A 26,003-nucleotide genomic window follows, 5' to 3' on the forward strand; every position below is an offset into this window, starting at 1 on the left:
CACGTAGCAGAAAGTGTTTTATTCATCTCATGGAAGCGTCAGCCCTGGTTTAGAATGGCATAGATAGTATTTGATTTTTTTTTTAGGAATATCTGATTTCATGGTATTTACTTTCGTTATATTTTACTTTTACATAATGTTTACTATTTACGTTTTGAAATGGATGTTCTTGTTTTTCACTCGGCTGTTTTTACTTCAAGCATTAATCATAACAATATCCCAAATAGCAGACTAATATATTGCCACATATGTATTGATATTGAATACTTTTATATATAGCGCGAATGTCCAAGAGCTTCTTGGCGCTGACATCTGCTACATTATATGCTAAAAAACAAGGAGCTGGGATAAATGCTAAGAAGAACCTGTAAGCGATCATAATATGTATAAACACGCGACCATGAGTTGAGAAAGAAGGACTTGACATGGTTAATTGGTAATTTTTTAGGAAGAATATTAACCCGAGAGCTATACTATGTCTTGTATAGTCGTAATGCATAATTATCTGACATTGAATCAGACCCTGACAAAATTCTAGTGCCATAGATACGAGTGTTCCCACATACATATGTGAGCCAATCATCTGCACTTTGTACGCAGAACATGCAACTTCTTTCATGCATGCATTATGGCCTTTCTCTTCCATTGTACAGAATATAAGCATCCAATGAAGATGACTAATTTGGATTAAGATTTAATTTCTCATCAAATGTATCATATTTACTTATAAATGTATTTTGTTGCGTTGGGACTGCGTCCTTTATACCTGCTTATGCTTGTGAACCGCATCGGGGAAAGCCAAATTCACAAAAGAAAAAAAGAAAAAGTAAAAAAATTACTCTCGCAGGTTTGCGTCAATATTTAGAAACTGTCACTTTTTTGCAATAATGGTTTTGTGCACCTAAGGCACACTGAGATGTGCAATACATTTTGAGGCCCTGACTCTGTCAAGCAGATCACCCTATTCCACACGAATTGAAACCTAAACTGGCAGCAGCGGTATGGTATGATACCCAAAATGCCCTATGCCTGACCAGTGTTTAGAGAGGCAGCGGTGGAGAGCAAAAGGGGGATTGTAGTGCATTCAAAGGAGAACAGGGCACAGTGGAATCCTCTAGACTCTGATTTTTCCTTCTTGCCCCACAACAAGCGACCTCTGAGTGCAAGATTCTTCCTAATAATGTTTGAGTTGAGTATAGTGTAGTTTAAGTCTAGGTGACTTGGAATGAATTGCAGCCTGTGGCCGAGGGTTCTAGTTCAGGAACCCTATTACATGTTAGCATGTTTGAGTGGCAGCCACGGATCGGAAAATGGTCTTACTACCTCTACACTTTCGTTTTTAATTAGAACTAGATTTGTCCATGGACCAACTGTTAGCTAACAAAAATGCTAGCCATGCATATTTTCATAACCTAAAATGAAACAAATCTATTTAGGAATTAATAATCTGCGTGCAGGAAATTGTAATTTGCACTAGAGGTTACTTTTCCTCTAAGGAGGAAGATGAAACTTTGGCATGTCTATTAATACCAACTTCTCATTGCCAGTTTTTTTAAAATGGATACTGGGAAGCTAATTTGGCTAGTGGAAGAATGAATAATGAATTATGAACTTTTAAGTCACATAGGGTCACCATTAACCAGTGGGAGGAGATTATTGAATGTGTTGTAATTCCTTTGGTGTTATCCTTGATATCACATTTGCAACAGCAAGCAGTGCAGTCCAAGATGTAATACGTTCCAGATTGAAACAGCAGATGTGCTAAAAATAAATAGTTTATTGAATTGTTATGAAAACCTAAATAAAGTGATTAAATGGGAGTAGGAAGGAAATGTACGCTTGTTGCTTTGAAATTTCTAATACATGAAACTCGACTGGAGTATGTTGTGCTTGCTTTATTTTATACTTTTGTTCCAATGTAGACCAGAACTTGACAGTAACTGGACAGTCATTAAAGAAGAAATCCAGATGGATTCCATGGTCCTTAAGGGACTTATTCAGGATACAAAATACCAGTTTGCTGTGAAAGCAGTGAATTCATTTGGAGCCAGTCAGCTCAGCGAACCAAGTGAGGTTGTGAAGACCTTCAGTAAGTAGATTTATTTATTTTACATTCAGAAAAGATACTCACAGTAAAAAGTAATTCAATAATGCCGTCCAGTTATCTACCATTCTATGTTATGTCTTATGTGATGCTAAAACATTTACACATTTGCATTATAAGAAAAATAAATATGGTATATTTCTTCCTGAAGAAAGATGTTTTGAACAAAGATGCTCATGATTTATTTTCCTAGACTTTACAAGGAAAGCATTGCTAGGAAGGGAATAATGTGATATGTATTTAGACATGAAATTATATCAATGAAGTCCAAACACAGAAGGTGGACGCGTTATGCACTAGATAGTTACTACTGAACGTATTAAGAAACTCCTGTCAGGGTGCTTGGATAGAAGTGACACTAAGGGCCTGATTCTGATGTGGTTAGGAAAGCATTCCCACCTAGGGCCCGATTACGATGCGGTTAAGAAGGCCTCCTAACGTCATTGGCTCCTTCCAAATTGGATCAGGAACGTGTCTTCCCAACCAAGGGCCCAACTACGATGTGGTTAGGAACATAGGCTCCCATTGAAGTCAATGGGAGTCCAAACAAATCGTATCAGGAAGCATCCGGATGCATCGTACTCGATTGGTCGGACTCTCCTGATCCGAGTGGGTTGGAGACCATTTCCAAACCGATTCGGCCGGGAAGCTTTCCAAACCGCATTAGAATCGGGACCTTAATGTCATGTCATGTCAAGTTTTTGTGTGAGGAAGCAGTCCCTTAAAACCGTTCCTGCAATTGAAAGGTATGCGGTCATTAAGGTGTGTGACCTCAGACTGTATTGAACCTGTGTGGGCATCGATAGATAAAATGTTGCACAGTAGACTATTGACAGTGAGCAACATTTCCCAGTAGGGCACTGTATCTCTAGAGAGAGTCGGAGGCCATCTTGGATTTGCAAGTATAACTTTACACGGTGCTTTCCATACTTGCTTTCTTGCTAGACAAATTGTGCCACAATGTTGCTGCAGCCGGATACAACTACACAGATTTTATTTTTCAAACGTCAAGGCCACTAGTTCCCTACAGAATGTATTATGGATATTTTGTTTGTCAGAAAAGTATCCTGAAGTCATGTGTGATTTGTAAACGAACTATGAGTTATTTTTAATTCTTTCTTTTAACTCTAAAGATTGGGGTTACATGCTAAAAGTTGCTGTGACAGAACAGGACCGAAACTAAAAGAAATTTCATATGTATGTGAGTATTCATGCACATAGTGTGTACATTTTCAACAATCTAGTCCAAACAATATATTTATCTTCCACAAGAGAACATATAGTGGGACAGTTTGAGCTTCCAGGGTTTACCAGTGCCCTCTCAAAGCATAGATAGAGGGCTACAAAGAGATATTACTAAGAGATCCACAACAGTCTTCAGCTTTCCTTGACCCCAGAAGTGACAAAGCAGTGGTGAGTTCTGTTTCTCTGTTGACTTCCTTAACGTTGCCACATCCCTATTACCAACACTGGCTCTCATGTTCTATTATATGTGATCACTGGTGTGGTAGTGGGAGATGGAAATTAACCTTCTTCAGTCTTCTAACAATCAAAAAGAAGCATTCAAGATAGTGAATGGACTCTCCTCCTCTAAGAGGGTGACAAGTTACATCAATTCATCTCAAGAACTTTGCAATCACTTTAATAAGAAAAATAAATAAATTAAGAAGAGCATCACTAAAAGAGATAGTGTAGTGAAGCAGGTACACTCAGAGGTGAATATGAATCCCATCAACTCTCCTCTTTTACTCCAATAGATCAAATTTACCCACAGAAATTAATGGGAAAAACAAATCTGTCTCACCACTGGACGCATACCTCCAGCAGTAATGGGAGATCTGATCTACGACGTGTGAAATCCCCCTAATGAATCTTCTGAATCAATCCTTAGTTCAGGGCTGTGATTACACCTTTGCTGAAAAAAACAGGGTGCTAATCCTTCCATCTTAAAGAACCACCATTCTTATAATTGATTCCTTACCCTGCAAAGATTATTTGAAGCTCATTTTGCATGTGAAATGTGTAACCATTTGCAGATATCATACCAGCTGGAGTCTAACATGGATTATGCGGGGAGTCTTATACCTGTAGCCTTTGGGTTGCTTTGAGATTTTAATAAAAGATTTTAAATTTGTATTTTTTTCTAATAGCATTTGATATAGATAGAAGTTAGGGCCACAATCTTGTGCTGATAATGCATGTCCACACCAGTCCAAAAGAGCAGCTTGGAAATATTGTTGTATATGCAGTAACCCTAGACAACCTTCTTCCGGTCGCAATTGCATTGTTGTTAATTATGTCCATGGTTTCTTCCCTCTCAAAATAAAATTTCAAACTAATTGGTCTATTTCAATCAAAAAAAATGTGGGAGGAAGAATATTTGAGAAAACAAAAATAAATAATGGAAGTTCCATCATTTTTATCAGTGTCACTCTTCCACTTATAGATAAAGGTAAATTATGCCAGCTATTAAGGATCTTGGTAACTTTATTAAACAATGTAATGTAGTTAAGTGTAAAGAGTTGTGTAAAATCATTTGAGATCCAAATACCTAGATAGCGAATAGGATTATGTGTTGCCACTCGACTCTGACGAGCCTGAGGCAGAATCTGGTTGTGACAATTAAATTGTAGAATCTACGATTTACTGTCATTAATTTAATACCCCACCCCCAGCTTCTAGAAGGTTTCAATCATGTCAAATGTTTGTTTAATATTTGCCATTCCTGCCTCAAGATAGAGGATTAAATCATCAGCAAATAATTTCAATTTAGCTGCCCCTATTATTGGAGTTGTGATTACGGGGTTTTGGCTTATCGAATTCGCTAATGGCTCAATGCACACGGCAAATAAAACTGGAGACATAGGACAACCTTACCAGGTTCCCTTCTGAATCTCCATTGTACCAGCAGTATACGCTTTAATAACTATTTTCGCCTTGGCCTTGTTGTATAATTTTGTAAGTAGGTCCACTATAAGTTGGGGGGAATCATTTTTTTTAGAACTGCGAAGAGAATATTCCAGTCAACCATATCGAAAGCTTTTTCAGCATAGAGCATGATATTGCCGCTTTCATGTTATTATTTAAGAAAATGTCAAAAACCTGAGTTAAGAAATTATTATTGTTGGTGAGAGACCTTTCTGGTAGGAAACCACATAAGTCCGTATGGACCAAATTTTTCTGCGACTAAGGTCATTCTTGTTGCCATTATTTTCATGAGAATTTTATAGTCTTTGTTTAAAAGACTAATGGGCCAATAAGATTTTGGTATATCTGGCGGCTTCCCATTCTTTACCAAGCTGACTACCACTGCTTCCACAAAACTCTTTGGAGTACTTCAACCTTTCAAGACTGCATTGTATAACAAAAGCATAGATTATTTAGCTGTGGCAAAAAGATGTTATAGAATTCAATGGGTATACCATCAATGTCACAGGCTTTGCTGCTAGGTATATTTTTTACGATCGCATTGATCTCCTTTTCTGACATTGGTGTTACGAGTTGTGCTTTCTGCGAGGGAGTTAAAAATGGTAGTGTCATTGTATTCAAGAAATTGTCAATTTCTTCTAATGATTTGGATGTCAGAGCTGTATATAGTCTTTCATGATGTGATAGAAAAACATTATTGATCTCTTCGGCCTGGTAGACATTTTGACCTTTGGCATCATCAAAGATGGACTTAACAATGGCATTATTATGATTTCTTTTCAACGGACCATGCTAAAAATTTGCCTATATGCTCACTTTACTCATAGCAATTTTGGAAGCAAGTTTTTTGATTTACCATTTCTTGATGTTCATAAAAGTTTCTAATAGTTACTCTGGCCTGTTTTAGATTGGATGCTGTTTTTTCAAAATGAAATAAAAGATTGATTTGACTTGTCTGTATTAAATTATGTTGAAGATGTCTAGATAATTCTTCTTTTTCCTTGATGATTCTTATATGAAATTGCCTCCCCTCTGATATAAGCCTTGCAGGAATCCTACACTGCAAAAGTTGGGGCAGATCCCAAATTTCTAATGGCAAACTCAGCTGGTAGTGACTGCATTTTTTTAATCCAGCCCTCGTCAGTTAGCAGGGTTTTATCCAATTTCCTTCTTGGTCGCTCCCTTAGACCGGTGTTTGCCTTAATCTTAACTACTGGGACCGAATGGTCCGAAAAGGGTATAGGAATGATCCAAGATTCCCCTTTTTCGCACTGATGGGAAATTAAGTAAAGGTCAATTCTGGATGCTGTGTAGTATTTTTTTTAAATTCCTTACTAGCGGGATGCTGAGACTGCCATGAATCGACTAGCGTGAAGTCCCGCATCATATTACTCTGGTATCTGACAGTTTACGATTTGTTTGGGGATTTGTTCTTTCGGGAGGTGTCTAGTCCTAGATTCTAAATAAAACTGAGATTCCCTCCAATGATTATGGCTCCCTCTAGATGGTTTAAACTTTCTGCCATTTTTCTAATGCTAGAGTTTTATCATGTATGGGGTCTTTGTAGCTGAGTCAGTAAATATTTTGCTCTCCCATTTTCAAATTCCCCATCACCCATCTGGCTAGGGTATCACTAATACTCTCAATGGCGTCCCCTTGATAATTACAGGTGATAACAATTGCAACCCCCTAACAGCGGCATCGGCTGAGGATACAAGGGCCTGCTTTATAGATTTTGACCATTTGGGTCCATGCTTTTATAAAAATGCATTTCTTGGAGAAGAATAACATGAGGTTGATTTACCATTAACCATTGAAGTGTGGCTCTTAGTTTTGTTGAATTATTGCCCCCATTCAAATTACATGAAATGATATGTAACACCCCTCATTCAGCCATTCGTGTCAGATATTTTTAGCTGACTTCTGTTAGGTTTAAAATTCCCTTTTCACAGTGCACCTGTTATGCCCTGTTAGGTTAGCAATGTGTGGCTAAAACTGACGCTATTTGTATTCAGGTTATGTAACCCACAGAATTATCGCTGCTGCATGTAGGCCTTAGTTAGCCCGTGTGACTCCATTTTGTATTGTGTAACCATTAATAGACTGCTTAGGCTGTGCTCACATTAGGCCTTACTTCCCTAACACACTTGCCTCAGCAGAAAACTGTACTTTGTTATTACTCTCTTTTGTCCAAGGCTGTAACTCAACTTGCTATTGAACTGTTAATGAACTGTTATTCTATTTACACATTCCAATCTCTTCATGTAGTTCTGCTCCCACGTTAGGAGACTCTGAGACTCGGCACAGTGGCCTTGAAATACTGATAGTGCACCCCCCTGGTAGGTGCTAGCTCATCTCTGTGTACCTCCTTTGTTCATGCCCGGTTCAAGCCTGTACTTTTCTACCAGAGGTGTGGTTGAAAGTCTCCATAAAGGTTTATTATGTATTAGCATACCCTAGGGAGGCAGTCCGCTCGACAGACATCTTAGGGTGAAGGTCTGACTTGGCTTCTATGCAGAGTACATATCTGGATAAGTGAAAGTTTTCATTTTTCACTGTCTGACCGACTCTTCATTTGGGTAAGCATAGCTGGTGGTCGTAAAAACCCGCGTGGCCCTAGATGGCCCCGTCCTTCAGTTGGCACCCGAACAGGGACCACACAAAGTGTGGCCCCCTCATCCGTAATCGGGTCTCAGAGGCCGGGTGATGTCTGGTTGGTCAGACGGATCGGGGTCCCACATCCATAAGACTGAGCTTGGTTCTCGCAGCTGCCCCGCCCTTCTGATTGGGTGGATCCTCGGCTAGTGGTCACCGTCTGGGGTCCTAAGAAGGTGAAACCTTGGAACCTTTCCGTTTGGTCTGAAGAGTCGGCAGTGGAGAATAATTTGATTCGACCTGTGTGCGCCAGGTGAGTGATTTGATTCCTGAAAAATGGCGCCTTGCTTGAACAACACGAGCCTGTGGGCTGTGTCTAGTACAGTCTGTGGACTGTCTTGTCTTGGACTTGGTGGGTTTTCGGACCCTTGAGGGACACAGAGTGCTTGTGAGCAATCTACTGGGCCAACTGGTAATTGGCCTCTATGTGTAAAAGTCCGGGACCGTTCACAGGTAATCTGTCAGGCCAACTGGTAATTGGATTTGCTCTTGAAAAGGTCTGGGGCAGAGGCCTGTACTCTTGTATTGTTACAGTCTCTAGACTGTCTTGGGTGCAGTTTACGGACTGTCTTGCTTGGATGACATGAGTTGATGGGCTGTGTCTTGGTTTAGTCTTCAGACTGTCTTGGTTTGAATTTGACGGGTTTGTGGACCCTTGGAAAAGACACAGAGTGTTTGTGAACAGCCTGCCAGGCCAACTGGAAATTTGTCTCGCACTCGAAAAGGTCTGGGACTGTTTGCGGTCAATCTGCCAGGCCAACTGGTAATTGGCATATGTTGAAATAGGTCTGGGGTTAAAAGCCTGTCCCCTTGAACTTGGTATGGTTTCTTGGGTTGTTGTTTTGAATGAGACCCAGCCTTTGGACTGACCTGTGATGCTCTCATGGTTCTGGTTGTGGCGTGATCTGCAGACTAATGCTGGTGATAATGTTGGTAGAATGTGTGTTTGAGCGAGGAGTGACTGTGCTTTCCAAACAGTTGATTTGGCTCTTGTGCGAGTTTGTTACCACATCTTTTTTGTTACCGTTGTGGGTGTTGTTTGTCAGTTAGGGACAGTGCATGTGTCTTATATTAAGATGCCTTGTTTAAGTAAGTTATGATGTTTCGGATGTCGATGTTGTTCTACTGATGCTCAGTTGGAAGAGAGCCAGCCCGCACCTCCGGAGGGTACCCTTAATTTTTACATATACGTCAAGCATGGTATTGGCCCTATTCTGGTTAGCACATTGAGGAATAAATATACGGGGGACAATGCTGAGCTGCAATGGCGACTTACTGGCTCGTTTGATAAGCATAAAATACATTTCCTGCAGGACAAATTGTTTGCTAAAAGGAGTAGGCAGTTCATGTTTGATTCTTTGAGAGTAGCAAAGCAGCGACGCATGCGAGCAGAGAAAGAGGTTCAGAGAAAGCAGACACAAACTATTACACAGAAGGCAGTAGCCTATGAAAGGGAAAAGACCGAGAAAAGCATAGAATGCGCAGATAGGAAGTTTCGGCTGCAGACTGACAAAAGTTATGTTGCTAGGGAGGAAGGAAATGAGCTTGTTGAGGAGCTCTTGAATCCTCGCCCACCACCACCCTATGCCCCAGATCGGAAATATCCTACTGTCCCCACATCTTTGTCCTCGACCTCCGGGGCTGTTTCCTCTGATGCTTCTGGTACTGCTGCTTCTGCCCCAGCCCCATTTCGTTCTGCGGCCCCAGCTACAGCCCCACTTGCCTCCCTCATATCCCTGCCGGCCACAGGAGGGGACACCACCACTTCTCCCTGTTTTGACTCTCCCTTCTCCTGTCCCTTACTTTGGCTCTGCTTTGTCCACTACGCTCCCTTTTACACCTACAAATCTGTCCCCCTACATGATGGTGCCAGTTTCAGCATCTGTCCTTTCCCCTATGGATGCAATGCCACAAACACCGTTAAATACTGGGACACCTGCAAGAGGAATTCCTGGGGCCAATTGGGCAGCTGCGCAAGACTGCATTGAGAAAGCGTTGGTGCGCTCTGCTGTGGCTACTGAGGAGAAACAAATGGTGGCGAATCAGGCAGCCCAATGGGCCCAGCACCCGATCTATAGCGTGGAGGATGTATAGAGTGTAATGAAAGATTATGAGCCATTTATACAACAGCATGCCCTTAAACACATGTCAGCCACACTTATAGAATTGTGGGAACAGTGTTTCTATGGTACTACACCGCAGATCGTTTATGACATACGGGACAGAGTGTATGTTACAGACATGGCCCCGAATGAGGTTTTCAGAAATGTGTCTACTTTGGTGGGTTATCGCGGCAGGCTACTCCAGAAGGTTCCTATGCTAGGGGCGCAGCACCCTCTGAGGGAAGTCCATCCTATTTATTATCCTGAAATACCAGATTTTCGCAACTTTACGGATACAGTAATAGGACCGCGAGTTGAAGCTCGGTTTCAGGAGCAATGGATCTATACTCCTTGGAAAATGAATGAGGTCCTTTCCCTAAAGAGCCAGTTGCCAGACCTATGAAAAAACCCAACTGCATATTATAAAGAACTGACAGAGGCGGCCTCCTCCACAGTGATGACATTAGCTGACATAGAATTCTTTTTTGGCTTGCTTTTACCAGTAGATATATGGACACAGATCCACACGCAGGACATGCTTTGGAATTGGGCGGCACATGGGATGAGATTAAACCAAGGGATAAGGAGTGCAAGCCTGGGGAGAAGCCAATGGCAGAGTTATTGGCATTACCAGGTGTATTATTGCCTATATGCACTCCCTTATCCCTCCAAAGAAAGTGGATTGGGATAAGTTGACTGAGTGTCGTCAGAAAAAGGATGAGTGTGTTGGCTTTCTTCACCATATTCGAAGGGGTGTTTCTCAACTTTAGTGGTCAGGATTTGTCACAAAAGGGTGGTGCCCGTTTGGTTGTGAACAGATTCGTCACTCCCTGCGTTTGCCACTAGGTTGCAGGCTCCGGAAAGTACGTGGACGACATCCTCCCCATGAGTAATATTGAGTATGGCACAGTACTATGAACTCAGAGAGACCAAGGATAAAGAAATGGTGGAAAAGAAGTCGAAAGATTTGAAGACGTGGGTGTTAATGCAGCAAGTTGCGAGAGGGGGAGGTAGAGGATGAGGTTAAGGTGTGGGTCCATGGCCACCCCAAACAAACAGGGGTGGTGCTTCAGGTGTTCCCGTGGGACCCAACCAATGTGTGTACTATAAAAAGGAGCGACATTGGCGGAAAGACTGTCCGGAATTGTTTCAGAAAGGTGGGGCTCCGAGAGGTCAGGGTTTTGGAGGCAGAGGGCGAGGAGGAGGAGGACGGGGAGGAATGCAGTCAGAGGACGTGTCTTACAATGGGCAGAATGGGAATTATTTTGATGACCCTCTGGGAAGATAGTACTACCACGATGTCTATGACCTGGACGAAGTGATAGGTTGTCTCACAGCTAGGACAGCCAAGGGCAGTGCAAGGGACCAGTACCGGTGCCTGTAGATCAGCATGGACCGTACGTTACTGCAGATATACAAGGTACCTCCTAGAAATTTCTAGTTGACACAGGGGCTATGAATTGCTCTGTTTCCTGTTCACTGGTCCCGGGGGCATCTCTGTCTGGCCAAAACAGTGTTTCGGTAAGTTTCTAAGGCGTGCCGGTTGTTAATCCCCATTTCCAAGCCTCTTGCTTTGACAGTTTACAGTTGACTCACCATTCCTACTAAAGTCCAATTGTGTGGAGAACATACTAGGACTAGATCTGTTAAAAAGATTGCTTGCCACAATTTACTGTTCCCCAGACGGGGTTTACATGACTGTTGTCCCGCGAGTAGCCTATGCTAAGCAATGCTTCGCAAAGGATAATCTCCTCCCTCCTTAGTTCAGAGATGTGCAGCGCACATGATGGGCTACAGGAGATTCAGATGCGGGGTTGCTCCAGATCCCACCTGTCACTAGACAGATAAAGGACAATGCCAGGCTGCCCCGAATTCCCCAGTACAAGATATCCCAGGCAGGCGAGAAGGCTTTGTTGCAAATAATACAGGAATTGATTAAGTCTGGTGTGATTGAAGAGGCAGCAGCGAATGTGTGCAACAGGCCTATTCTCCCTGTTCCTAAAAAGGCACCTTTGGACTGTTCCGACACCCACCCTGATGTTTACCGTTTTGTTATTGATCTCAGAGAGGTCAATAAAATTGTGATTACCCAATATCCTGTGGTCCCTGACATTACCACAATCCTGACAATGATTCCCCCGACAGCTAAATTCTTTTCAGTGATTGATTTGAAAAACGCATTCCAATATACCCCGACAGCCGTCATCTGTTTGGATTTGCAATAGTCAGTCAGAGCTTTAGATTCTGTTGTGCTCCGCAAGGCTATACAGAAAGCCCCAGTATTTATAGTCAGGCATTGAAAACGCAATTAGATGCTTTGGAACTTCCCTCTGGTAATGTGTTACTGCAATATGTTGACAATCTCCTAGTGGCCTCAGACACTGAAAAGGGTTGTAAAGTGGCCATAGTTAAATTGTTGTTACATTTGGCTCATCATGGACACAAGGTGTCACTTTCGAAATGTCAGTATTATCGACAGGAGGTCACCTACCCAGGTCACCTACTGTCAAAGGAAGGTCGCAAGCTAACATATGAATGCATAGCTGCTATCACGAACATGACTGTTCCTAAAACCCAACACAAGGTACGCGTGTTCCTGGGGATAACTTTGAATTGTCGCCACTGGATTCCAAACTTTTCCTTACTAACAAAACCCCTTCTTTACCTCACCACCAAAGATGTGCATCAGCCTTTGCCTTAGACCCCTGCATGCCAGCAAGTTTTTGAACAATTAAAGACTGTGCTTTGCTCTGCTCTTGTGCTTGGCACTCCTTACTACCAGAAGCCTTTTCTGCTCTATGTACTTGAGGCGGACGGTTGCGCGCTCTCTGTACTAACACAGGGTTTTGGTGGTAATCAAAGACCCTGCGCTTATTTCTCTGCCATTTTGGATAATGTCGCCAGAGCGCTCCCAGGCTGTCTGAGAGCAGCCGCCACAGCGGCAGTATCTATCAGGCAATCGGCAGGGCTCGTTCTTGATACTGACCTCACAGTTATAGTACCTCATGCTGTGGACACACTTTTGAACAAGACAAAGACGCAGCACCTCACCAGTGCGCGTCTCACTGGATATGAGCTAACATTATTTGCTCCGCACATTACCATCAAATGATGCGGTACAATGAGCCCAGCCACGTTTCTACCCCTCCCTTTGGAAGAAAAGGACAATGATGTCCATGATTGTTTATTCCGGACCGAACAGGAAACAAAGGGACGGGTAGACTTGACTGATGTTCCCTTATCTGACCCCAAAGGGGAACCATATATCGATGGCTCTTGTTTTAAATTGCCGGATGGCACTACCACTGCAGCCCATGCGATCACCAAGCTATGCACTTTAGTTGAGACATCCTGCATTCCATACCAGTCGGCCCAAGCAGCAGAGTTAGTTGCCCTTCTGAGAGTTTGTAAGTTGAGTGAGGAACTGGCTGTTAATGTCAACACTGACAGTCAGTATGCCTTCCAGGTGGCCCATAACTTTGGACGCCTCTGGGCAGAGAGGGTTCCTGACATCCAATGGGCAAGTGATACAGCACGGTCCCCTCATACTTAGGTTGTTGTCAGCATTGGCGATTCCAGACAGGTTGAATATAATCAAGTTTAGCGCACACAAGGCTGCTGTGGATGATGTAAGAATGGGTAATGCCTTTGCTGACCAAACAGCTAAGGATACAGCTAGATCAAAAATTAATAAAATGTTTGTGGCTGGCCATGCAAGATGGGTTCCAGACAATGGGATGTTTGAGGATACAGTAGATAGTGTAAAGGAAATACAAAGAGAGGTGACTGTAGACGAACTGGAAATGATGGAGGAGAGGACAGGAGGTTGGATGAGGATGGGTGCTGGACTGATTTGTCAGGGATGCAGAGATGATTGTTGCCACAAGCAATTGTCCTCCCCGTAGTCACCATGGCTCATGGGCCGGCACACATTAGTGCCAAAGGGATATGTAAACTGTTAGACCCAGTATGGCAGAACGAGAATATCCCTAAGGTTGCCGCACATTTGGTAAAGCACTGTATTGTTTGCCTAAAGCACAATCCTTGGAAGGGCACCCCTACACCAGCTGGTAACTTTGTACTGCCTTCCTTCCCTTTCGAGGTTCTTCAAATTGATTTAATTGAGATGGAACGAGTGAATAATCTGAAATATGTACTAGTGGTAGTTTGCGCATGCAATAAGTGGATCGAGGCCTACCCAACCAAAGAGAATACGGCCATGGCAACGGCAAAGGCACTTTTAAAAGAGTACTTCCCATGCTACGGATTGCCACACGTGATCTGGAGTGACAATGGGAGCCACGTCAATGCAAAAGTCATTGATCTGGTGTGTAAGGTCTTACAAATTACACAGAAATTTCATGCAGCAAATCACCCCCAGTCAGCAGGTCTTGTTGAGAAGAACAATGGTACTCTCAAACTGAAGCTAGCGAAAATACATAAAAGCACACGATTTCAATGGCCAGATGCGTTGCCCTTAGCATTATTGTCCACAAGGGTGACAGCACACTCCAGAAAGGGGCTGTCACCCTATGAGGTTGTCTTCGGATGGCCTGCTAATGTCTGGGGCGTCCCAAGAGCCAAGCATTTTTCTGAGATAGAATACCCTCGTTTGATTGGCTATTTGTATGCCTTGACTAAAAATCTCCGTTCTCTCCACCAACATATACACGCCACTCTACAACCAGTGGCAGAGGGCCCCGGGCACCATATCCAGCCTGGGGACTTTGTGATGGTTCGGCAGTTCCAGCACAAAAATTGTTTGGAGCTGAGGTGAAACAGACCTGCCCAGGTGCTTTTGGCCACCCGCATAGCAGCGAAGATCAATGGGCGAAAGCACTGGGTCCAGGCCTCACAAGTGAAGCTTCCATATGACGCCTGGGTGCACAACTTGATTGCTGACCAGGAAGGAGAGCTGGTTCCCCGTTTCCTCCCTTTATCTAATGCCTGATGTCTGAGAGGAGCGCGAACAGACAAGGAGAGTGACAAGGCCTTATTTGAGGTGAAAACCCCTGAGATAAGGGCCGCTCTGGATACTCCAGCTCCTGGCGTGCAAACATCTGAGTCCCGCTCCCCAACTAAATCTGAGTTCTTACCCCTATTTGTTAATGAGGAAGAGCCTGGGCATACCAGGTACAACCTGCGGCCCGACGGAAGGACAGTGCACCCGCAGAGCAATCTAGGAGTTAGGGAAGGACGTGCTTAGGTTGCAGGTGCTGCGCCTCTGGTACCTGTTTTAGATTAGAGTGAAGAACATTGGTGCACTACCTATGGACACTGGACAGGATTGCTGTGGGTATTTGCCCTGGAGGGAGGTTGCCTTATCCTGAAAGAAGAAGGATTTGTTTCTCATTAAGGGCCACAATTGTTTTTCAGCAAGGGCTGCAATTGCGCATCTCCACCGTGAGAGTGTTTCATGAACAATAGGAGCCTGCCTGTGAGGCTCGTGACAGACACAGGAAAGAATAATACCCCTCTGGGCGGTTGTATTGCGGCTCCAATTCCCAAAAGTGTTTTCTAAAATGTATCCCTTTGGTCGTCCCATTCCTGATGAGGAGCAGCCCTTTGCAGCTCTGCATCCCACTCCGCAGGGTCCCGTTTGGTCCTCCTGGTCCCCCAAGACTGAAGTAGTATTTGTGATAATAATTTTGCTTTCTCTGATGTTTGTATTTGGGGTATTGTATTTCCTAGAGGAGAAATATCCTGTGCATGCTTGGATAAGTACCACACCGACACCTGATGAACATATTATAGGCACTTTAGCACCTCACAAAGAAGTCCTATAAAGATAATGTTTTTATTCAGACGTTGGATCAAACACATGCTGTTTATAACACAACAATATGTTGGGTGGGTGGATTGTTACCTTCGGTTACACATCAAAGTGAGAATTTGCTGCCTATGCCTCTGTCCTATGTTGATAGCTGTGAGGGTTTGTTCACATTGCTTAGTTTGATCTGCTCCTTCTCCCAGCCTCACTCTTTGGAACACAGGAGTACCAGTTCTCATTTTCTGACAGTGAATGTGTATCCTCAGCATAGATCCCCACATGGTGTTTCCCCTGGAGATAGACGATTTGATCAAGTATTCTTGAGTTCTTGCCTCAGAGCGGCAAGTGGAGATAGGAAGGCGAACACAACAGTGGTGGACAACAATAGGTTCTCGCAGTTCAATGTATCTGAATATTACGAATATTTCCACGCCCGTAATGTCACTGACGATAAGCCCATACCCCTGGCAGCGTTGGATGTGCAGGTCCTCTGTTCATTATTTCCAACCCTATGTTTGGGAAAATTGCTCCAATTTTGATGTGCGATTATTTTTTTCTATTTTTCGCGCCACCCATCTTGAAGTGCCCCCTTCCCTTTCCTCTCCCGTGAGTCTGGCCTTTGCCTGCTTGGACCCTTTCCCCCCCCCTGTGCCCTGGGTACCACCACTGTGACCCCCTTAACCCTATCATAATACCTTGGCATAGTACTAAGAGCTTCCTCCCCATAGGAGAAGGCAGCCAGAAGAGCAGAATATCAGGAAATGGAGGATATCATCGCTGGATTATACCAAGATGGATAGGCATACCTAACACATTATGATCTTGCATAATTGCCCCTCCCTCGATATCTCTTAGTGGCCCAAGCATTGGCCCAAGTGCTACTTACTATTTCCTCTCTCTAGCTCATCCTTAATTAAATGAAGGAGGGCACGAGCATGCGCTACAGACTGAACAACACTTTGAGCTTGGATTGCTGTATTATCCATGTTGGTGCATTCAGACGCTTGAATTAGTCAATCATTCCCATCAAATCTCTACGCTTTTGCACAGCTAAAATATACATATCGGTATAGAATTTAATTCAAGCGCATGCGCATTGCACATCGCTCTTACTGGGGAATAGGCCCCTCCATCAACTCCCCCCTGGTGAAAGCCTACCAGCCTTCCCGCCCTCTCAGATCCGCAACCTCCCACCTCGCCTCAGTGCCACGCATTAGAAAAGCCAGATGTGGAGGCCGCTCGCTCTCTTACAATCTAGCCAAGATTTGGAATTCTCTCCCCCTCCCTATTAGATCAGAATCCAATTTGTCTACCTTTCGAAAACTTCTTAAAACTTGGCTTTTCAGCAAAACTCCGGTCTAAATCTTCACTCAGCTTCACTCATTCCAGCCACTCTGGCTCAGCTAAATCTTTTTTACAGCGCTGGGACGCCCCTGGGTAGCCATCGCGCTCTACAAATCCTCTTACCATTCCATTCCATTCCATTCTGAAAGTGAAGTTCTCGGGTGAAGTGAACCATTTTTTAGAAATCTGTTCTTTAATTGGCCATTCACCGAAGTTAGCCAGAATTGTTCTTGGAAATTTGGGGTTGGAAGGGCAATTTCCTTGTACTCTATGGGCAATATTGATGGTCTAGTCCCCAATATCTTTGGCATAACAACTTTCATTATTAGTTCATTTATGAATTGGACCGGCGATTGGCCCACTTCTTGGTCTTCGGGAATCACAATGAACCTTAAATGTGTACGTCGTGATCGATTTCCCAAATTGTCTAATTTCAGTTGCATGCCCTCTGTCTGCAATTTACTCAAATTGCTTCCATGATCATTATGTTTTGAAGAAACCTTCTTTTCGACCTGAGTCAGATGAGATGAAAGCTGCTGAAGATTTTCATTATGCCGGCCTAGTTGTACGCTGGTCTTCTGGTGAGCTATTTACTGGAAAAGCTTAATGTCGCAAAGCACGCATTAGGTCTGATTTAGAGTCATTTCAACGGTTGTAAATGGCAGAGATTAGGCCAGCATTGCTGTCGCTGTCGGTTATCCCTCAGGCATGGTAAATTGTAAGGGAAAGGGGAAGTGGATGTCTGTTTTTGCCAAACCACCAACGGGCGGATCCGAAGATCAAACATATAATAATGAACTACAACAAACAAATGAGTCAAAGCCAAGCTGGGAGAAAAGTTGACCTCATCGGTAACAAACCTGCACTCTTCTATACTGAGGTATCAATATTTGCGGCTGATACATTAGCGGTTAGACTTCAATCAAGCCTGCGTAACTGGTGAGCGGGATTTGTCACGCCCACTGCCCTGTGTGTTCCGTCACTGCTTTAAATATCTTCTCCTTGTCAAGCTGCATGCAATTATATTTTTTTTGTCCTGGTGCCGGGGACCGGAGAATGAGTTTCAGGACTCCTCGGGGTGAGAGGGTCCTCCTCCTCGGCAGAGAGATTAGGAGGTCACTGGGTGGTGTCCATGCCTCTTCCTGTAATCCATCCAAAAAGACCTGTAGTTCCCCTGGTTCAAAGAAGTACTTGGATTTGCCTTTCAACATAGACATCCCGGGAAGATGAATAAAAAACCAGAACATTTCACCATCAGTTTACTTGTTTTTAAAACAGACAAAACAGACATCCCAGGAAGGAGTAAAGAAAAGAAATGTTTGAAAAAAGTTCTCTTGTGTTTAATTTTTTCCAACAAAGCAAAGTTCAAAACTTGCTCTGCAAGACTAGCCATAATGAGCCCGATTCACAAAGAAATTAATGAATATTTAGATTTGGAGTTTACTATCATCGGCATAAACATGCACTTCCACCTAAATAGGAGATGGGTCTCAAAGAATAACAGTATTGTAGGTGTGATCAAAAATTGTTGTTAAGAGATGCTTTGTAGGTTTATCATTTACCATAATAGGCTAACCTTTCCAAAGAATGCGGACTGACTGTGTGAGTCAAGGCATTTATAAGCTTTGTGCCCTAGGCAGTAATGGGCTGGTTGTCCGTGTTATGTTATGTCATCTTATGTTGAGCTGTAGAGCGCTCTATACAGGGTATCCAGGCGCTTGGGCAGGTGTGTAGGTGTGTGGTCCCCAAGGTACATGGGTTGCTTGAGCAAGGCAGGCTTGTGATCAGGCCTTTCAGAATCAGAGCCGAGATATTTTACCAAAATAAGGTGAATAGGAATTGTAAAGTCTGTGAATTCAATCCAAGAGATTTCCATAAACTGTTACTGCTGCCTCGTGTTATTAGTTTACTTCCTGTCACTGCTTTCCCTATTGTCAAATCTTTGAATAACTACACGCTTCTGTCAATTGCTGTGAATGCTTGTGTCGACTTAGAGCAATGTATCTGTCTAGTGCTGTTATATGTTTTTAGCTTATTGGAGCTATCAAAATCCATTTGGTATGATTGGTGAACCGTGAGCAACACATCAGCCATTGGTGGTCATGGGTAGAGTTTTGAAAGTCCAAATTAGTATAAATAAACATATAATCCTCCTGCAAATAGGCAATGTTGAATGGAAATCAAATGTCAAATAATGTGACTGGGGTTGTTTACCTTAGAATGGAAGCAATATGTCTTTTACATGAAAGCTAAGTGCAGGGGGAAGGCCTCCAGTGAAAGGTGTATTATTGAACGAGTGTTGATATTTAATGACCCGTGGAAATACAAGTAAAACACATATTTATACATAGCTTAGAGTTATTCAAAACACCATTCATCCATTGATGTGTTTCGTTGATTTTCAAGCGTATATGACATTGACCGGACTATGCTACATACAATGAAAACAATGGAATTCACATTTCATGGGAGAATTGTGGATGTATGAATTCGTTCTTTCTAAGTGTGTTGTCAATCTGTGCCAAGCTGAAGATGTTAACGATGGCCAATAACATGCGTTCTCCAAATGGCTTCCGGTCTGGGAATTATTGCTGCAGTTTGTGCATAAAAAAGCTTTGAGATTCCAGTTATGTTCTATCAGAACACTAACATGGCAATTGCAGAGAAGCTTATGCAAAACATAAGGGAGACGAGTGTTGTGAAGGAGCACCCTCACTGAGTCGCATCTAGAGAGCACTTCCTCATTTGCGGGTTGACTCAACAGATACCAAAATATCCCATACCATGGAGCAAAGATGTGAGCACCTTCAGTGCTCTTGATAATAATGTATTGAGTAACCAAATAACATTTCCAGATTAAAAATCTTTGCAAATTCTAGATTCAAGGTTCTAGTTATCAATTGGGATTCAACATTCATCTCTGTGTAGTTTCCTCATCTTCTCTTGAACAGAATTCCAGTTGTCACAGAATTCTGGATAAAGACAGTGCGAGAAACAGAGTGAGAAGCTGTCACATTGTCGAAATTACATGCGCAGAATGTCACTGGAGACATTACCTTGTGCTCCTTTACAGAGGTGTAGTAGTGTAGAATATGCACTGGCATTTACCCAATAATGGTAGCACTTGCTAATTAACTAATAGAAAGTACTCCAATTATGTAGACATTTTGTGCAAAACTGTGGACTCTTTGAAAAACGAGGTTCCATTCTAGCCCTGATGCTCATTTCACAGAAACGAAACCTCAACGGGAAGCACTTACAAATATAAACATGAGAGGTGCCCCAGCTGAAGCTCAATTCAGTAAAGCACAAATGATCCTAACTTCTTGACCATGGGGAAGGCAAATCAAATGTGTTTCCTCTTGTATTCCATGTTGAAAAAGATCTGAAATCCTTAGTAGAGGTGAATGCATCGTTGATCTATTGGAGAGCAATCTGATCTGTAGTGACTGTGACAAGTGGTCTCTTCTCGACTCCTGGTAAAAGCAGAGTCCATGGTTCTGCCATTTAAATCACTAAGTATACAAATGCCTCAAATCCATTGCAACACTCACAGACACACACAAGCTCTAACACAGCCACTCACGGCTACTCATACACTCACTCACAGGCCTATAGCACAACTCACAAACCCAGTCACAGATGCACACAGGCACTCACACACTCACTCACAGACACACACAGGCACTCACACACCTGCTCACAGACCCACACAGCCAATTGCAGACCCACTCACAGACCAACACACCCACTCACAGACCCATAGTGCCACTCTCAGACCCAGTCCCAGACCCACACAGGCATTCATACACTCACTCACAGACTGTTGGACATGGCCTCCTTCGGGGAAATTGCCCCAAAACATTTTGTCTTTTCCTCCTAGTCTTTGCAGAGTCTCTCTGCATACCCTTAGGAATCTGGGCACCCTCCCCATGTATGGCAGAGGGAAGGTTCGTACACCCACTTTGCCGCATTGGGCTGCGTTACAATAGGTTCTGGGTGCCGTAGCTCTTTGCACCCTGTAAACAATTACACCACATACCCGAGGCGGGTACAGTACTGGCAGGAGTGAGATGTTGCACTGAGTGTGTCACCCATTGGATAGTGGTCAACCCTGTATATGGTCTGCCTGGACAGGCCTGTAGGGCGCCATGGCTCCCCTGCCTAAGTTGGCAGCACTTAAATCTCAGCCAACCACAGTCGGTCATCCCATACCGTAAGGGCACCGCACCCCAGGATAGCCCTGTTGGGCACATGATGGGAGTGGTAGGCAGAAGTCTGGGCAGGCACATATGTATGTTCACTGGCCAGGTATTGAGAAACGTCCCATATGAGACTTCCCTGCCTTAGAGTTCGTCTCTACCCGTGGATACTTCGGGAGTGTTGCTGATTCTCTGTAGTGGCCTCAGGGCCTTGAGCATGTCCTCACTGTCAAGGCTGTGTGGAAGTGCATGCACCACCTTACACAGAGTAGGATGAGGCACTGATACGCTATTCTGGAACATGGGCTGGTCTGTCAATGCACACCAAGGTTTGCGCATCAACCCTGGTGCTGTTTCGGATACATATCCCGCCTGCAGTTGCAGGCTGGAGGATGCACCATGGCACCTATGGCATTTTAGATAGGTGCCCGGCCTGCCATTGTGGGCTGATGAGTATATCCCTGCACCTCCAGTATTCTAACCTTAGGCCTGCCAGTGCAGGTCAGTGTCTGCACACATAAATCCATTTTGCTAGTAGCAAGGTGCCCTAACCATCATTGCCAGCTGGGAATGCGCAACCACATGCGAAATAGGGCTCAGCCATGTCTGGCTGGTCCGAGCAGGGTGGTGTGCATGCCCCTACACCAGAGGTGCTAGGACCTGGGCAGGCCATGTGGCTGACCTGTCCAAGCCACATGAAAATGTGCGCGCCTTTCACATCCGTGTTGGGAAGTGGCGCTGATTCCGTGTTCTGAAGCATGGGTGGATACATGCGTACTGGTATCTATTGTGAGTAAACTCATGGGCAGCATGCCATTGTAGGCCACTGTGAGTACGCATTCATACCTATGGTGCCAGTGAATGTGTGTACCACCTGCCAACGCAGGCTTGTATTTGAGCACAGACACACATAATAATTAAAACCGTGAAGACTCGGCGGCCGCACCTGCACAATTGATGCTGAGAACTATGTGTCCTTTCTGCCATGGCAGGTTGGTGTATGCAATAGCACACATGCACCCAGGTAGTAAAGAATACCTTTGTGTGTTTTCACTACCTATGAGGCCTGCTCTTCCCTTAGGTTAACATGGGGAAGTGGTTGACATTACTTTGGACTGCAATAGTGAGTTGCAGTGGAGCAGTTTCATGATGTCTCATATCAATGGGCTCGCAGTGCCAAACCCTTTACATTGGTACGGGGGGTTTTGGCATGACTCGTTTAGAAATGCCACTTATGGAATATGGACATTACTATGCTTCAAGAGTCTTGGGGACTGTGGTGTGTGGCTCCAGTGGACACCAGGGGTCGGAGGGAGCACATCTGTGCATTCCCAATCGACAGCCATAACCTATGGGCATTCCAAGGGTAGGGTAGATCTCTGCTGTTTGAGGGCCAAATAGGGTAGGTTGAAGATAAAGGTAGTGATACTTAGCCTCTAGGGGCCAGATCATGGCCCCACTAAATATTAAGATCTGCATTCCACAGCCCCATGGCAGACAGGCCTACAATTTAGGGGAGACATCTGTGGTTTAAAGGGAAAACCCCTACACCACCCCGAACTTCAAAGACACACTATACTATGGGCGCCATTCTTCATCAAAGGGTGAGATAAGCTTGTGGATTTTGGGACCAGAGAACCCAGACTGCGTGGTGCACATTGTCAAAGGACTCTGTTGTGCATATGGAGGATAACTGTCTGAATAGAGGCTGGCCTGAGCTAAGGACCTGCTGAAGTATGGCACCCTGAAGTGCGCTCTCCAAGGGCTCAAACACAGGCCTCCTGTTCTCTCTGAGATCTCAGGGACATCGAAGATCATATGTGAGGGACATACACGATCTACCTGTGACATCTAGAGAGAGGTGCCCTCTCAAGTGCCCACCTCGGCTACTGACTCTCAACTGGTAGCGAGGTGCGAGCATGGAACTAAGACTTGTGTTTGAAGACTGAATCGTCTAGTGTGAAGCACCAGAAATCATGCCCGCATCTAAGATGGGTAGTTCCTGTACTGCAGGGACCCTGACACTCATAAGTGTCTAGTTTGTGGTGAGTGGATTTACTGGCTGCGGGACCCCATGTAGCTCGTTTCGTTGATCATGCTGTATCTCTGTCGTGTAACACGCTTACTGCATGCTCATTGCAGGTTGTGTACAATTCACATGATGCGACCCTTGGAGGTAGGGGTGTACCCGGAGTCGTGCCTCATTCTACATCATGTGACTCTGCTGAACTTGCTCCTGTGTGTGTTACCAGACTGCTCTGGTGCAGCTGTATCATTGTGAACTGGATGTAGAACCGGGAGGTACCGAATTGCATCTCTTCGCTGTGTCTGATCGGAATTGCCTGGCACAATCCATCTTAATGTGCACCAGTCATTGGACCTCCTTTCCAGGGAGTCGCAGAATTTGCAACTCATCAGTTTTAAATCTAAAGTGCTTGGTGCGACTAATCCCAAAGCTTACCAAGTGCTGTGCCCAGATTGCCTGGGCACGACCTGGATCATCGTCTACTAATCAAGACACCTTTTCCTATCAGCCAACCAGACATTTCCAGTTCCAACACAGACCCATAGCACCACTCACACCCCCACTCACAGACACACAAAGGCACTCACACACCCACTCATGGACCCACACAGTCACTCACACACCCACTTATAGACCCACAGTGCCACTCACAGACCGAGTCACAGAAACACACATCACTCACAGACCCATAGCACCACTCGCAGGCCAAGTCACAGGCACTCACAAACCCACTTACATACCCATACAACCACTCACAAACTCACTCACAGACCCATACAGTCACTCACACATCAAGTAACCAACTTATAGAGCCAGTCACACACCCACTCTCAAAGTTGACAGGTTACAGTTAGGAAATACAAATTAAAAAACTGTAGAAATTCACTAAAAAACCAAAGGTTACAGGGGCATTATAGTCAGGAAATGGAATTTAAAAAAAGATAGAAATTAACTGAATAAACAAAGATTACACAGACATAATAGTTAGGTTTAGATTTCACTTGTACAAAACCATACAAATTCAGCAGTTATAGTTACCTGAGTTTACTACAACATACACACCTGCAATGCACTGCTTATGACCTAACATATTATATCACTCATGGCATAGTCAGTGACATCACTGTTGACATCATCCACAGAACCACTCACACACCCACTGACACCACTATACAGCCTCCCATACACCCACTCACACACCCACCCAATCACTCACTCACCCACCTATACAGCCACTCATACTACCAGTCCCTCAACTATACAGCTAATCACACAGCCACACCCTCACCCATACAGCTACTCACACACCCAATTATTTACTTATACAGCCACTTACACACACACTCACCCACACAACCACTTATTTACCCAATCACCTCTCCATATAAGCACTCACATGTCCGCTCACTCATACAGCCATTCACACACTCTATCCCAATCTGCTCTACTCCAATCTATACTTATCCACTCCAATCTGCCCATCTCGACTACAATACACTCGAATCCACCTGAATTTACTCAACTCCAATTTATCCCACTCACTCCAATCTACCTGACTCCACTCCAATCTCTCCCAATCTATCCAACTCCAATCTACCCCAATCCACCCCACTCCACCCCTATCTAATACACTCCACTCTACCTCGCCCCCCTCCAATCTACCCTAATGTACCCCACTCCACTCAATCTACCCCACTCCATCCTACTCCACTCCAATCCGCCCTATCCCAATCTACCCCACTCCAATCTTCCCAATCTACCCCACTCCACACCACCCCACCCCATGCATCTACCTTTTAACCACGGTGGACAGCAGCCATACTGGTTTATAACATGGCTAAAAAGCATTGACAAAGCCAATAGCTCTTGTATAGGCGAGACCTATTGATTCTGCCAATGGTTGCTTTTAATTTAAATCTAAAGACTCCTTATTCTTCCCTGAAACAAAAGGCTTGCATTTGTTTTGCCAATTGCTGGCCGCTATTATGGCTGAATAGTAAGATGATGAATCATTCTGAACTTCCATTTGTGTGATAGTCAGAGACGAGATTAACTGTTTGTGGAGTTGGTTGTGAACAATTGGCAGTTGTTTTACCCAAAAGAGATCTCCCTCTCCGTGAGCCAGACTCCAAGCCACCCCCCTCCCTCGTCTCCCCAGTCTGCTTCTGAACACTGAAGCTAAGGTCAGTGCACAGATGCTGCATTCATTCATTGACATCTCATCACCGCTTAGCCTACAAATTCCATAGGATTTTCATTACTGCCTGTATTGATCAGACATTTTTAGGTAATCATTATGTCCTTGCCTGACACATTCCCTATTGATCCTCGAGTGGGTTGTACAGTGACACGGTGCACGTAGACGGTAGCTGAGTAGACTTTTTTTACATTATATTTGTCCTGTTTTCGTAAATTTCTGAATTTGCAATATAAGAAGTTATGCTTATTTGATGTTCCCCTCCCTCATGTAGTACACACTTATTGGTTGTGAACTGCAGCTAAATCACTCCTTGAGTATTTTAGTCTATCGCTTGCATCACGGTGTCATACGTCAATACACAATCACAATGAAACTGAACCTATCATATGTACCCGAACAAACCCTTGGGATATGATACCATGTGTGCTAATTTATGGTGCAGGAGCAGGGCAGCTATATTTTATATTTGTATTTAGCGCAAACACGGCACAAGCGCATTGACACGCTTAATGTGAGCACCATTGTAACATTGCACAAGGTCACATTAATATGCTTTTTCGGAACCACGGGAATTACCTGATTTGACTAGAATCACAGGTTTTTAAGCTGATGTCGGGACTTGAACCTGGATCCTCAGTTCTGAAGTGGGCTGCTCTGGCTGATAAACCACAT

The 26,003-nt window shown here is 44.0% G+C and overlaps 1 protein-coding gene across 1 annotated transcript in view; it reads left to right on the top strand.

The window, feature by feature from the left end:
* EGFLAM (EGF like, fibronectin type III and laminin G domains) overlaps positions 1-26,003 on the top strand; it is an 812,243-nt gene that overhangs the window by 417,135 nt on the left and 369,105 nt on the right. Inside the window, exon 7 of the mRNA XM_078674979.1 lies at positions 1,923-2,089. Within this exon, the coding sequence (XP_078531105.1) occupies positions 1,923-2,089 (167 nt within the window). The remainder of the gene's footprint in view (positions 1-1,922; positions 2,090-26,003) is intronic.

The sequence above is a fragment of the Lissotriton helveticus genome, chromosome 2_1 (assembly GCF_964261635.1).
Source record: "Lissotriton helveticus chromosome 2_1, aLisHel1.1, whole genome shotgun sequence".
Taxonomy (NCBI): Eukaryota; Metazoa; Chordata; class Amphibia; order Caudata; family Salamandridae; genus Lissotriton; species Lissotriton helveticus.